Source organism: Lithobates pipiens, unplaced genomic scaffold (assembly GCF_037356315.1).
Source record: "Lithobates pipiens isolate NorthernLeopardFrog02 unplaced genomic scaffold, aLitPip1_a1.2 Scaffold_157, whole genome shotgun sequence".
Lineage (NCBI taxonomy): Eukaryota > Metazoa > Chordata > Amphibia > Anura > Ranidae > Lithobates > Lithobates pipiens.
The window spans coordinates 429,044-444,213 of record NW_027507746.1 but is presented as its reverse complement, the minus strand read 5'-3'; the positions used below and the strand labels follow the sequence as shown (position 1 = coordinate 444,213).

The 15,170-nt window shown below is 48.4% G+C and overlaps 1 protein-coding gene across 1 annotated transcript; it reads right to left on the bottom strand.

The window, feature by feature from the left end:
* Positions 1-3,995: 3,995 nt before the first annotated feature.
* On the bottom strand, positions 3,996-14,814 carry LOC143981444 (zona pellucida sperm-binding protein 3-like). The gene is made up of 8 exons (XM_077479287.1): positions 14,353-14,814; positions 12,682-12,794; positions 12,039-12,142; positions 11,790-11,967; positions 11,593-11,713; positions 11,425-11,516; positions 4,699-4,838; positions 3,996-4,222 (listed from the first exon to the last, which is right to left on the bottom strand). The coding sequence occupies exons 1-8, from the start codon at positions 14,809-14,811 to the stop codon at positions 3,996-3,998; spliced, it is 1,434 nt and encodes a 477-aa protein (XP_077335413.1). The 5' UTR covers positions 14,812-14,814.
* Between the last annotated feature and the right edge of the window lie 356 nt (positions 14,815-15,170).

The window sequence follows — 15,170 nt, the reverse complement described above, 5'->3', positions numbered from 1 at the left end:
CTGTCCCCTCCGAATCATCTCCTCAGACTCGGGACTGTCCCCTCCGAATCATCTCCTCAGACTCGGGACTGTCCCCTCCGAATCATCGCCTCAGACTCGGGACTGTCCCCTCCGAATCATCGCCTCAGACTCGGGACTGTCCCCTCCAAATCATCTCCTCAGACTCGGGACTGTTCAATCCTCTACATTTTTGTCTAAAAAACAAGCTTTATTTCCATTTATTGGAGCAGCAATTGTATTTATTTATTTAGAGCAGAACTAAAGAGAAAAAAATAATAATTCTATCCATATATACGCACAGTATATACCCTTCATCTATCATCTATATCATCTTCATCGATCGATCAATATGACACTTTGTAAGTGAATATTTGTTTTATTTTCAGCCAGCAGGTGTCGCTCTAGTTCTTTCAACCTGTAAACCTTCCATCGTTCTCTGCTGAGCTGCAGGAAATTATCATTATTTACACATTCCAGATTTTTATTACAGCTGTGCTTCCGCCTTTATCACGTCAGGAAGTTTCAGACAGACCACGTCTCAAAGCATGCAATTTTACTCTTTTGTTAAGACACAGAACTCTGCGAGTCCTTTGTCATGTGATATATATATATATATATATATATATATATTTATATATACACACACAGCCCTGCCCCCTAGAGGACTGCTTAGAATTACCTGCTCATCTGCACAGCCATGACCTGATTAACCTTCCAACCCACCTGACACTCCGGGTTCAGACCTCCTTGTATCACTGTATGACAATAAACAACTCAAGGTATTTAGGTTCTATGAATATTTTACTTGAACTAATAAAGGGGGACATTTTTCACAAAGAGGTGGTAATAGTTCTGCTGTTTTGTAGGCAATAGCACCAACTCAGCAAAATAATTCCTCTAAAAGACACAAGACAATATTTTAGCAATGACAATACATATATACACATATGCTTCCTTTAGAGATATTATCCCCTAAATGTATGTATAAGTTAACTGCTTATACTGCCACACTATCAAAGATGGAACCTGGCCAGCCCACACTCTATACTAGGAAGGGAGAGCGTGTCTATAGAAGAGTCATATAGGGGCCATGCTATAAGTAATGTATGTGGTGGATTGTGAGGCATAGTAGGTGTAAGATGGATAAAGTTATTGGGTGCCAGACACTTCTTGGATGCAAAAGAGCTTTTATCTTAACAGTCCATTTTGTTTTTATTTGGGGGGGGGGGGGGGAGGGTTAGGGCCTGCACACCCTTGAGTAGTTGCAAGTTCAACTAGCAGACCTTGAGCCTTCAATAGGACAGCTGGGCAGGGAAAGGCCTCCAGGAAGAAGCCACATCTGCAGGAATGCTGTCTCCTATAGCAACAGTTTTTAACAGTTCCTTCACTACAACTTCTCCTTGTAGTTCAATACACTGAGATTCCAGTCTCTCACTAGACCCACTGATTCGCCGTCAATGAATCTCTTGAGCTCCTTCAGTCTTCATGGTGCTGTCTTACTCAAGTCTCACCCCCGCTTCTCTGCTGGGTCCCTAGTTTGGCACTCTAGATACCTCTCAAACTTCACCCCGCTCACCTGCTCGGTCCCCAGCTTGACACACAAGGCTGCTCTGCTGGAGTCGCCTCCACTGGCTGGGTCCCTGGCTTGATACCCACTGAAATTTCCCGATTCTCCACCGTACCAGTCTGAAGAATGCTGCTTCGCCAACTTGCTTCTGTTACTTACTGTTGTCCCTGGGAATAAGGCGGACAAGTCCCTTACTGGCGACAGCTTCCCCTCTACCCCCAACCGACAAAACAGTTACTTTTGGTTGGACTGCAAGTTGCAATCACAACCCTGCGCTGCTCTCTTCTGCTTCTGGTACCCCAGGAAGAAGTCATTTTTGACGAAACGACGTAGGGTGAGCGGCGTGCTGACGTCACCGCCATTCCCCGTTGACCAGGAAGGGCGGGCAGTGTTATTAGGAGAGAGCCGGCCGGCTCGTGATTTTACTTACGCTTGTACTCAACTGGAAATCTGCGAGTTTGTTTTGCTTTTATTACGTTCGGATTAAAATTTTATACGGAATTATGCTATGGGAGCCTTTCACCTAACAATTACGGTGGAATGTGAGACGCTTTAAGAAGGAGTCATAAGAGTTGGAGATGCCAGCAGGACCCATTGGAGAGACCAGGAACGATCGCTTTGTTTCACGCTTGTATGATCTCCCTAAAAAGAGATCTTGGCAGCTGGTAAGCCTCACTGAATTTGGTCGTGGATAAAACTTTCTCTCTGGGCGCACCTGCTATACACCTGAAGGGTGTTTGTAAAGAGTCACTTCAATGGACTGAATTAATGCCTTTGTGCTTCTCTTCCCCTTGGACTATGTGTTTGATAGTATACACTGTCTAGTATTTGATACTAGAATTTAATATGTCACAATATTAATGTAGTTTTAGAGCAGCTTTATATTCTTTGGTTTGTGTTTAGTGTGGGTATCTCACATTGAGTTGCAGCAAGAATTTATACTGTTATTATTCATATTATCACGTTTAGAGCCTGCCTCAGGCCTTGTTTTGATTAATCGAGTAATTTCTGGACAGCGCTGTTTTCCAAAGATTCAAGAAAAAACCTGCCCATTGGCTGACATACCCCATAACCTGACATTGGGTTGCCCTCCTCGTATCTAGTACCACCAAGTACCCGGCCACCTAGTGGTAGCAGAGAAGAGTGGAACAAGCCCAAAAACTCTATTGATTCCTCCTTCATCTGTTACTTCCCTTCTGCTTCTACAAGGAAGGTGGAGCTGTCTGAGGAGCCCTGCCCAATCCCCAACCTAGATTGACAGGCCTCTTTAAATACCCAGGGTCATCCCAGCTGGGTGAAGTTGTTTGGTTAGAAGAACTGAAGGAGTGTAAAGGCTGTCAGTGCCTTGAGGGAGCCCCCAGTCTGGGGGGGGGGGGGGGTGTTGGTGACCTTAGGCCAGGTGCTTGGCGTCGAACAGGAACCCCATACAACCCAGGGGGTGTCCTAAACAGGAGAGGACAGCAGGAAATACCACTGGACAAGTCTCCAGGAGGGAGCCGTGAGAGTGAGAGACTAATGTTAATGGTAAAGTCAGGCTGCTGCAGTTGAGGTCTACTGGGACCAGTAGGTCATTAAAGGCAGCTAGCACCACAACCTTATTTGCTACACAGTAGGGGCCTGCGGTCCCTGCCTGAACTAAGGAACTTTGCTAAGGCTGGATGAAACCAGAGTTAGGCCCAACCATGAAGAATTGTGCTGGAGGGAGAAGGCAAGAGCCTGCAGCAAGTGTTGTGCAGGAGCAAAAAAAAAAAAAAAAAAAAAAAAAAAATAATCCAACTTGTCCCAAACCATCTTAGAATCTTTCTGGGCATCCCATCAATTCCTTAACCCATCCAAGTTCTAATCCCTCAATAAAAATACAAAGCTGATGGACTGGTTCATTGTCTTGGAGTGTCTGGAAGTGAATGCTGGGCAGGGCGACAGATGGGCCACAATTCAGAAGCCCCTACAGGAAAGAGAAAGAAGTCTTCAAAAGTTTCATTAACTCTCACTGATGGAACAAGCCCTGCTACTGATATAGGTCATGACTTCCCCCTTACTGTTATCCTTCCTGCATTCTCTCCAACCCCACATTCTCCATCCTCTCTGCACTCTTGATCCTCAAAATGTGGAACAAGTCATTTTTAAGAGGGGTGTAGGAAGCCTACGTGAGGACTCAATGATGCATAAAAAGGGTCAGTATGAGTCCCGAGCCCAATTAGTCGTCTATATAGTATCCTGTGGCCCTTGTGACAACCCAGCCACAACTTCTGTCCCCCATTAAGATATTTGAAGGTCGGAGGTTCCTCTAACACATGAGACAAGGGGTGGGGCAGGTGGCTGCCACATGAGACCCATGATCTAGATGTTTAGAGCCCCTAGAAAAGCACCAAATCATACTGCAACGTTCTATGAATAAGCAAGAGACCATATTAAAGCATTTTTTTTTTTATTTCTCTACAGACAGATATTGCGGCATTTTTAGAGACTTCACAATGAACACTGCACACACAGTGACTACAAGAACACTGACACACCCGACAGCCACCAACCACCAGAGCTCTGCGGGGGCGGCCTCTTCCTTCATCACTGCAGCTGCAAGGTCGTTTTGTTTCGGTCCAATCACAAGCAGAGGTCCCAAGGTGGTCACCGCCTGTTCCTCTTCCATGATAGGTTCTGCAGGAGAACACACTGGAGGATCAAGAGACACATCTCTATACAATGCAACCAAGGGCTTTCAGGTGATACCTCAACTCCTACTCAAGTGTGCAGAGGTGGTGTCCACTATATAGACCCTCAGGAATGAAATTGTTATGTTAACCAATTGAACACTATGGGGGAAAAGGGGGGGGGGGGGGGGGGGTTTGAAACCTCAAGATTTGCATTGCTAAGAAAAGCTATGCAGGAGATCTACCTTCCTGTTCTAGCTCTGAATAATGAGGGAAACATTTTTTACAGGAATAGAAGCAGCACCATGAAGGCCATCCAGGTTCTAGCCTTCCCCCTTCATAGACACCCAGGTCCCTCAGAACCCTGGTGGGTGCAAGACTCAGTGCCAGGTTGAATACCCAACCGCCCCCCCCCGTTGTAATACAAAATGCAGATGTAACCACACCAATGTTGTATGCAGCAGCTGCATGGTTAAGACTCACCATCCAAGGCTTCCCTCTTCCCAAAGGCTCTCGGTCTTCCAAATCGGCTCCTTCCTCCTGTCAGACCAGTAGGGTTGCTACAGGTGCCTGGTGTCCCACAACACTGGCAGATACTGCTGGGGCCCTCAACTGCAGACCAGCTAGAGAAAAAAAACAAAAAAAAAAAAAAAAAGTATGTATGACAACCTGTGTTTAGAAGATGCACTGGAAGTGCGGTGAAAGGCCAACACTGGATAGGTAGTTAGACATTTTCCTTGAAAGAGGACCTAGGGCTACCACATCATCCCTGTAATCCAGGACACAGGTTCTGAGGCCGATTTAATGCAGATAAGGCACCGAGTTTAATTACCACCATAATCAGCACCTGTGTAATTAATGTGTGTCCTGGATTAAAGGGATGATGTGGCAACCCTACTTAGGGCTCATTAGTCCAAATGCACAGTGGAGATCGATTACAGTTTTTATTGTTTGGTGTCCAGTTAGGGAGATTCACACCGTGTGGGGGGGTTCAGAGGAATTCCATTCGTTTGCAGGATTTCCTCTCACCTCCTGTCTGGCTATGGGACAGGAAGTGAAGGAAAAATGGAATTACGTACCGGTAATCTCCTTTTCCAGGAGTCTTTCAGGACAGCCACCTTAGAGAGACACCGGCTCCTCCCCTCTGAGGAAACACCGCCTTCAATTTCATAATTTAAGCCTCCTCCTCCCTTCGTTCCTCAGTTCTTCCAGAGTACCTCCGGCCAAACTGGGGAGACACAAGAACACGTCAAACAAATAAACTTTTTAAGTCTTACCTGACGATCTCATGTAATGAGTTCCCGATGATCTGCAACAATTTGGGTGGGAACCGGTGCTGTCCTGAAAGACTCCTGGAAAAGGACATTACCGGTACGTAATTCCATTTTTCCCCAATCGTCTTTCAGGACAGCCACCTTAGAGAGGATAAGCGAGTATATTACCTTAGGGTGGGACTACTGCCTGTAGCACCTTACGACCAAAGGCTTGGTCTTTGGCTGACAGAAGATCCAGTCTATAGTGTCTCACAAACGTAGAAAAACTGGACCACGTTGCAGCTCTACAGATCTGTTCCGGAGACGCACCAGCCCACTCTGCCTGAGAAGTTGCCACGGCCCTGGTTGAGTGTGCTCTAATGCCAGCTGGAGGATCTAATCCCCCTGCCACGTATGCCTGCCCAATGGCTAACCTTAACCATCTAGCTATGGTACGTCTAGAGGCTTTGGAACCCTTCCTGGCCCCTGAAAATAAAACAAAAAGTGAATCTGTCTTTCTGAACTGACTTGTGCAGTCTAAATAATAAAGAACACATCTTCTAACATCTAGTCTGTGAAACATGTGTTCCTGTTCTCTAACTGGATTTGAACAAAATGTAGGTAGCACAATCTCCTGCATCCTGTGGAAACTAGAGGCTACCTTAGGCAAAAAGGCCGGATCTATCTTCAAAACCAGACGATTCGGAAAAACCTGAAAAAAGGGAGCCCTGACAGAAAGGGCTTCGAGTTCACTTACTCTTCTTGCTGTAGTGATCGCCACCAAAAACACAGTTTTGAGAGTGATCAGCTTTAATGAGCAAGATTCTAACGGCTCAAAAGGTTCCCCTGTGAGAACCTGTAAAACTAAAGAAAGATCCCAAACCGGGAAGGGGGAGCTTGAAGCTGGTCTTTGCCTACCTAGGGCCCTGAAGACCCTTACGACCCAAGGATCTGACGCTAGATGTTTCTCTAAAAACACGCTCAAAGCAGAAACCTGAGCTTTTAGTGTTCCAAGCGCTAACCCCTTATCCGCCCCTGCCTGTAGGAACTCTAGAACGGCTATAGGGCTATGCACGTTGAAGGAACCCTCTGAACACCAGCTGTTAAACCGTTTCCATACCTTTAAGTAAATGGACTGGGTTTCCTTTTTCCTACAGTTTAGAAGAGTGGCTACCAACCGGTCTGAGAAGCCCTTGGCTTTTAGCAATTCTTCCTCAGAAGCCACGCTGCCAGGTTCCATCGTCCTACCTGAGGGCAGAACACCGGACCTTGAGACAGGAGATCCTCCTGCACTGGGAGAATCCAGGGGGGTTCTACAGACAGGCCCTTCAAGACCGAGAACCACGGCCTCCTGGGCCAGTGAGGTGCAATTAGAATGAGGGTAGTATTCTCCCCTTGAAATTTCCTTAATACTGCTGGAATGAGCACTGGAGGGGGGAAAGCATAGCACCTGGAGAAACCCCAACTCTGTGCTAGTGCGTCCACCGCCAATGCCCCGTCCCCCCTGTTTATGGAGAAGAACGTTGCTACCTTCGCGTTTTCCCTTGCGGCAAAGAGATCTATTGCAGGAATCCCCCATCTCCGGGTGATCATTTCGAATATTTCCTGCTTGAGAACCCAATTGCCTTCTCTCAGAGTTCTCCTGCTGAGAAAATCTGCCACCTGATTTTGTTCTCCCTTCAAGTGGATTGCTGAAAGGGACAGGATATTTGCTTCGGCCCATCTGAGGATGGCTTCCGCTAGGGCCCATAAGGACTTGCTCCTGGTGCCCCCCTGTCTGTTGATGTAAGCTACCACCGAGGAGTTGTCCGACCTTACCCTTACGTGATTCCCCCGGAGCTCCTTCTGAAAGGTTCTGAGAGCTAGATCTACTGCCCTCAGCTCCCTCCAATTCGAGGATCTCCTCGAGTCCCTCTTTTCCCAAATACCCTGTATTAATTGGGAGTCTAGGTGTGCCCCCCAACCTGAGCTGCTTGCATCGGTCGTGACCACCCTGGAGGTTGGCATGACCCACTCTAGACCTTGGGACAAATTTGCTCCCTTCCTCCACCACCAAAGGGACCTCTTTACCTGATCTGGAATCGAAACCAGAGAATCCAAAGATTCCTGGCTGTGATCCCAAACCTTCAGCACAAATAATTGTAGAGGGCGGTAATGTAACCCTGCCCACTGAACCGCTGGAAGAGCGGATGTCAGCAACCCTAGCGCTGACATGATCTTCCTTATGGAGATCTGGTGGTTGCCCTGAAGAAACAGAGCCCTGTCTATCTTTTGAATTTTTTCCAAAGGAAGAAAGACCCTTTGTACTGTTGAGTCCAACTCGTACCCTAGGAAAGTGACCCTCTGGGAAGGGATTAAGTTGGATTTCTCCAGGTTCAGGAGCCAACCCAGGCTTACTAACAGGTTTCTTGTGACCTGTAAATTCTGAATTAATTGTGCTGGGGAAGGGGCAAACAGAAGGAGATCGTCGAGATATGCGATCACCGAGATTCCCCTGAGACGCAGAAATGCCAGAACTTCTGCCATCACTTTGGTGAAGATTCGGGGGGGAAGAGGATAGTCCGAAAGGAAGCGCTCTGAACTGAAGGTGTAGTACTTCCATTGGGGTTCCCACTGCCAGTCTGAGAAAACGCTGGTGGGACTCTGCGATTGGAATATGCAGGTATGCATCTTTCAGATCTATTGATGCCATGAAGCAGTTCGGAGGTAGGAGTGCTTTTACTGAGTAAACCGAATCCATCCGAAACCTTCTGTAGGTAACTGAGACATTCAGGGGCTTCAGGTTCAGGATGAGCCTGAACTTTCCCGAAGGCTTGCGAATCACGAAGACGTGAGAGTAGAAGCCTCTGCTTGTCTCTCCTACTGGAACCCGTACTACCACCTCCTGTTCTTCCAACTCCTGAAGAGAGGAAAGAAGGGCAGATGATTTTTCTGCGCATTTTGGCAGCTCGGTGACAAGGAACCTCAGAGGAGGGAGTTCCGAAAACTCCAAATGGTAACCTCCTCTGATGATCCCCAAGACAAACTGATTGGAGGAAATCATTTCCCACTGTGGGAGGAAGGCCCCCAATCTTCCTCCCACCGTGACCCTGTCACTGAGATTTTTTGGGCTGTTCAGGAGGGCGAAAAATTGCTCCCCCGGGGCCCCTGCTTTTGAGTCCCCAACTTTTCTTCTGCTGAACCGTACGGGGTGGTACAACCCTTTTCTGGGGACGAGTCTCTTTTGGCTTGTTCCCCAAATTTCCTTTTAACAGGAAAGGCCTTTCTTTTGTCTGCTGTGCGATCTAGCACTGTTTCAAGACCTGGTCCAAACAGTAGATCTCCTGTAAAGGGGATTCCACAAAGTTTAAGTTTGGATGCATTGTCTCCAGGCCAGGTCTTCAACCATAAGGCTCTCCTGGCAGAGTTGGTCAGGGCCAAGGACCTTGCCGACATCCTCACAGATTCCGCCGAAGCGTCCGCTATGTAGGCTATCCCTTTAAGAAGCATGGGAAAGGAGGATAGAATAGTCTCCTTTGCTGTCCCTGCTTCAATGTGTGCGCTAATCTGGGTGAGCCAATACTCCATGTTGCGGGCCACCACCGTGGTTGCCATGGCTGGCTTAAGATTTCCCTGTGACGAATCCCAGGCCTTCTTAAGAAGGTAATCCATCCTTCGATCCATAGGGTTAGACAGTACCCCCATATCCTCAAAGGATAGATCAGTGTGTCTGGACACCTGGGAAAAAGCAGCGTCTAGTCTGGGAGATTTATTCCAGACGAGAGTCTCTTCCTCCGAAAAAGGAAACCTACGTCTTAATGCCCCAGAAAAGAAAGGTTTCCTTTCGGGATCCCGCCATTCCTTCTTGATGGTATCGATCAAGACGTTGTGCACTGGGAACACCCGCTTCTTTTGTTCCCCCATGCCCTTGTACATCCGATCATGGAGTGACAATGTCTTAGTTTCTTCTTGAATGCCTAAAGTGGTATGAATCGCTCCCAAGAGCTCATCCACATCCTCCAGGGAAAGCTTATACCGCGAGATTCTGCTGGATTCCCCATCCAACACCTCTGCGTCAGACTCCTCCTGGGAGTCTGAAACGACACTGTCAATTTCCTCCTCAGCCTCTTCCCTGGGACCCTCTGAATTCTCTCCCCTTGCAGGAGGAACATCCACAGGGCTGGATGGTACACTCTGCTGCGCTGGTGTAGGAGTGCTCGGAGGCTGGGGCCACTGAAAACTGGAAAAAAAGTTTTGGAAGGACTGAAAGGTACCAGAGAGTTCCTTCATAGAAGCTACCAGATCTGCACCCTGCTCTACTGCCTGTTCCTTAAGTAAATCCTCAATACATTGTTTGCAAATAGCTTTAGACCAAGAGTCTCCCATAGACGTTCTACATGAAGGGCACTTCTTCTTAGAACCATGGGGGGACTTGCTCGTGGCTTTCTGAAAGACACAAAACACAGGAAGGGGCAGCATGAGCCTAAAAAACAGCAACACCAGCGCTACATAGAGGACCACCGGGAGTGCCCCCCCTAGGATCAACCATCACCAGGATCCCAGACACACTACCCTTCCCCCCGACCACCAAGGAGGAACACCAGTGGAGCTACTGGATACAAGTAAGGGAACACCTCCCCAGGTTTCCTCTTACCTTCGAGTGGCTGGTGCTATTATCTCCAGGAGTTTTTGAAGCCTCTGCCTCGGACATTCTCCCGTTGAGGAAGCGTGGTACGAACGTGCCTCTAACAGCTACCTGTGCAACTGTGAAAAGAGAGGCTGCACCAGCCGAACGCTAGGTTCCCTTTCACGTGCCGCGTCCGGAAGACGCGGATCGAACGAAGGGGTCCGCCCCCACCGGAACCGACGTCGCCCGCCTACCGGTCCGGCTTCCAGCTCCCAGCCGGCTGCGTACACAGGGGGGCCCTGGACGCCTTCGTTCAGCACCCCACTGGGCGAAACGCAAGGATGAACCTCTCCAAAGACTTCCTGCTTTCCCCAAGCGAAGATTGGAGTGCGTGTAAAGGTCAGTCGAGTATTCAGCTTCCCCAGCCGACTGGACTGTTTGTTCCGTTGAAACCCCCGCGGGTGAACGAACGGACGACCCCATAAACTTCCCGCTTTCCCCAAGCGGAGTTTAGGGTATATGGACAGTACGAACACTCCAGCTCCCCGCTGATAGGACTGTCCTGGACCGACCGATGAACGGTCGGATAGCCGAACGGGGCCAGGGCTCCGCTCGGATGGCTTCAGTTTCACCAACCGAATTTAGCCTTAAGGTTCCTTGGCGATGTCTCCCCGCCGGAGGAAACACCATAACTGAGGAACGAAGGGAGGAGGCTTAAATTATGAAATTGAAGGCGGTGTTTCCTCAGAGGGGAGGAGCCGGTGTCTCTCTAAGGTGGCTGTCCTGAAAGACGATTGGGGAAAATCTCTGCAACGGTACACAGGTGAGAAAAGTCTGGATGGGTTATAACCCTCCCTGGCTCCATCCAAAATAAAAAAAGAAGTTGTCTATAGCTCTACTTACAGTGCCAAATTGATCCCCCTTGGATGGAATTTACAGCTGACCACAAGGTGTCCAAGCAGCAGATTCAGGAGCACCTTACCTATAGTTCTGATCATGCTGGCACCTGAGATCCTTTAGACCAGGGGTAGGCAACCTTGGCCCCCCAGCTGTGGAGCAACTACAAATCCCATCATGCCTCAGAGTCATGCCTGTGATTGTCAGGGTCTTGCAGTTTCACCACAGCTGGAGGACCAAGGTTGCCTACCCCCGTTTTAGGCCAACTTTCCACCCCATGAGGTTACTTACCTGGCTAGCCATTTTACCAATGTACATGGTGTAAATTTGTAATGTTGCAGACATTCTGTGGGGCCCTGTCCATACCATTGTTTTTTGGAATTCACCATGTCGGGTAGCAAAAATTTTTCAACCAGCCCCTGGACACCCAACAGGCATTTTAAATAGTCTCACCTGTTTGTGGCTTTACTATAGGAACAGGCCTTGTTCATGGGATCTGGGACCTGGGTGGCAGCAGCAGCTCTCAAGTAACAGGTCAAATAGATCTGGAATAGAAGGTTTTAGTAGGTTAAACATTCATAGAAGGCACCAACGTGTGAAACCAATTGAAACAGTCCTCACCAAAGATACATCGTTTCCTAGGAACCGGAAGGCATCCACCGTGAACTGTAGAGAGTTTGTCTGGACCCTTGGAGTGATGAAGGCCGAGGAGGAGTCAGCTTGTGTTCCATCTACAAGACACCTGCAGAAGATGGTCACTTACAATTTGGGTCATATGGGAACCCAACCCCACTAACCCCCCCCACCACGAAACATACCCATTGTCTGTAATGAGGTCATAACTTGGAGAAGAGGTGGCATCGGGAGATATGGTGGCCACACAACGGTCCACATAGAGGATCATAGCAATTTGGTTGCGAGTATCCACAGAGGCCTGTATGTAGAGAATATCCCCCAACTGATAGATGGGAGAACTTCTGGGACCACTCCAGTCCTCTGTATACATAAGGAAAGGGGATTAGTAAAAGGCCCAACAATAACCCCTCCCGATCACCCATCTTCCTCACCAGTCATCAGGACCAAAGAGAAGGACAACCTTTCTTCTAAAGACACAGTGGTGCTGAATGGAACCCACGTTGGCCTAATGGCCTGGCTGCTCACATTACCGTGCCTACAGAGAACAGAATCAAGGTCAGTAATACATTTTAATGTCACAAATTCATATTACTCTTTTCCTGTCCATTACTGACTTTTAATTGGAGTACAGGGTCAAATCCTGGTTACACTATCCAGCAAGTTACTAAAGGATGGCTGTCTGGTTGATTCCATTCCTGTGAGACAGCCACCAAATGAAGCCAGTTAGTAAAGGCATTAATGGGGCATGATCCCTGAACATTTAAGTGACCAGGAGCAGCTACTATATTTGTCCCCAGGTTCTCTTTAGAACCTTGTTGGGATATCCAATCTATCTCAACAGAGGGGAGTGTGCCTGGCTGGGTGACAGACTACTACACTCAGCAGCCCCTACAGCAAAAAAATAGGCTGCCAACACACCTAACCAGGAAAGGCAATACCATACATGAAAATCTCTTGGCAAGAACCCCTAGTTGTGTTTTCTGCCCACTCTGGCCCAACATTGACCAGATGCTGAGCACCAGCTGGGACCTGTTTGGCCCCCTAGTGTAAGCTGAACTAGTAGTGTTGACTCACCGGTAGTAGAAGCACATTATGGGGACCACAGCTGGGTTGGTTCTGATGATTGGAATGGAGGAGGTTGGGCTGTAGGTCAGGTTGGTGGTGTAGATTAGCCAGTCTTGAGTCATCTGTGCAGAGAAGGAGACAGACTTACAAACATGGAAAGCTGACATCGTTTAGTCCATTTTCTGAGACCAGGCCCCGAGCCCACCATTGCCTGGCCCCGGTGTTAAAGGCCAGGGTCATGGCTCAGCAGCCATAATAAACCGTGGTGCGTTTATGAGGGGGGGGGGGGGGGGTCAGAACCAGGCATTTCAGGTGATAGAGGAAGCTAAATTAACTAAAACACGCACTGTGCAAACATGCTTTAAAAATTACAGGATTTTTAGGGTTAAACATTTCAAAGTGAATCAACTGTTTTTATGCAGGGTTTTCCCTTTCCGTGTGGAATTGACTTGCTAAGTAAGGCAACATTCCAGAAGTCAACCTAGTATAGCCCTCTCCTCTTCTGGAGTGTACAATTAGTTTGTGCTGGCCCAGCTCCTCCACCTCTTCCTACACAAGCCCCCCATGTAACCGTCAGGGGAGGAGTGGCAACTCCAAGGCTTTTGACATCACACCCAAGATGGTGGCACCCAACGGCAGTCGCAAAAATAAATAAACGAATAGAAATATGATAAAAAGATTTGTTGACCTGGTGATTGGTCATCCAAGACTCAGTCTACAAAAGGCAAGTCTTCAGTCTGATGGCACCTACTTAAAGTAACCCCACAACATAGATCCCACTACGCATACAATCATCCCTACTAACGGTCTGGAGAGTCCTCTCCCACCAGACACTCCTGGTGGCTCTCCATCTGCATTCCAGATCCCTACCAGACAGCATGGTTGAGCAGGGGTATTGCCACAGATCTGGGCAACAAAGCAAACTACAGGGGGTACTGACAGTGCTGCAACATTGTGTCCTGTGACTGAGCAGCAATCCCAGATATGCAAACTGCTCCTTATTTGGGGTAGGCAGATTTGGGGGGGGGTTGGGGAGTGCCACCCCCCCCCCCCCCCACAGCAAACAAGGAGAAGGGACCCCATAGGATTGGTGTTTGAAGCGTAACTGAAGGGAAAAAAAAAAAAAAAAAAAAAACCACACACCCTTGATAAATATTCTATGGGGGACACCTGTTCTGGTAACAGCCAGGCATTTCCTCACTATTGTGGCTACGAGTCAGGACGGGAAAGGAAATCCCCCAATAGGACAAAAATAGCAAAATGCCCAACAGATGTTTTAACTCTCCCATACCCCATCCAAAAACCATTAGGTCTTCACTTCTACCTTTATCTTCCCAAAGTGGAGCTTTAAAAAGTTCCTGTACACCCCCTCCCCCTACTCTGGTAAGCAGAGATGGGAGATTTGAGTTCTACTTTGGCTGCTGGGGAAGGGAGGAGGAAACTTGAGTGGATAGGCTGCCGCAATAGATTCGAATTTTGGTGAGGGAAAATGTTAGTCCTTTTTTAATGGAACACAAGCTACAAGGTCATTAGGAACTAGCTGGTTACAGGTGGGGGTGGGGGTGGAATCCACACACCAGAGAAGGTTCCATACAAAAACAGACTACTGGAAGACAAGGACTTGGGAGGGGAGGGAATTGACTAGAATACATGGACACGGGGAGAACATTTTAAGATTACCTGCACCATGTTGCCGCAGTCCTGGAGGTTGATCTGGAAGGTGACAGTGGTGTCTGTACTCTGGGGGTTGGGTTTGCAGCCTTGGGGCCCCAGGCTCAGGTCAGACGGTCGGACCAGCTTCCCAATTCCATAGAAATCCCTCTGGACATTGACCACCATGTTGTCCTCTCCACACTGGATGCTGATAGGGGAGCTCCCAGGCTGCGGCAGATCTCGTGGAACCCCACCAACACGTCCAGCAAGTGAACCCCTAGGAGCCCCAACACCCACAACAGGGCGATTAGCATTCCAATCCCTTGAGCCCCATCTAGAAGAGCCCTGACCAGGTAGAGCCCTCTGGTTGTTCCTCCACCAATCTGACTGGCGGCCATGTCTCACCAAGACTCCATCACAGCCAAACCCTGACCAATAAGCTAGAGCCAGGAGCAGCACCCAACCACCTTTCACCAGAAAATCCATCCTGTCGATAAGAGACACAACACAATGAATGAGAGAGAGAGAGCTGTCCTTTATACCCCTCCCACCAACAACTGATACCCCCAGCTGGGGCCAATCATCACCACACCCAATGGCTGGAACTATACATGGTGGATGGGAGATGGAACCAATAATGGAGGTCACCTCATCCCCCTGGAGATCCACTGGAGATGATACCTAGATTCATCCTTATGCTGAAATCAGATGGGAGAGACAGGTCCACATGGAGTGTGCTACACAAGCTGCATGGAGGAGAGGAATCTCACAAGGATACACAATGATTGGATCACATACAACTGATACTACACCATAATACTAATGTCACTCACACCAACAGGAGA

Excerpts from the sequence above, each read along its gene's own strand:
- LOC143981444 (XM_077479287.1), bottom strand. The coding sequence starts at position 14,811 with ATGGATTTTCTGGTGAAAGGTGGTTGGGTGCTGCTCCTGGCTCTAGCT. Across the intron at positions 11,714-11,789 it reads GACCTCATTACAGACAATGG|GTGTCTTGTAGATGGAACAC; the intron begins GTATGTTTCGTG and ends CATCTTCTGCAG. Across the intron at positions 4,223-4,698 it reads GAAGAGGGAAGCCTTGGATG|AACCTATCATGGAAGAGGAA; the intron begins GTGAGTCTTAAC and ends GTTCTCCTGCAG.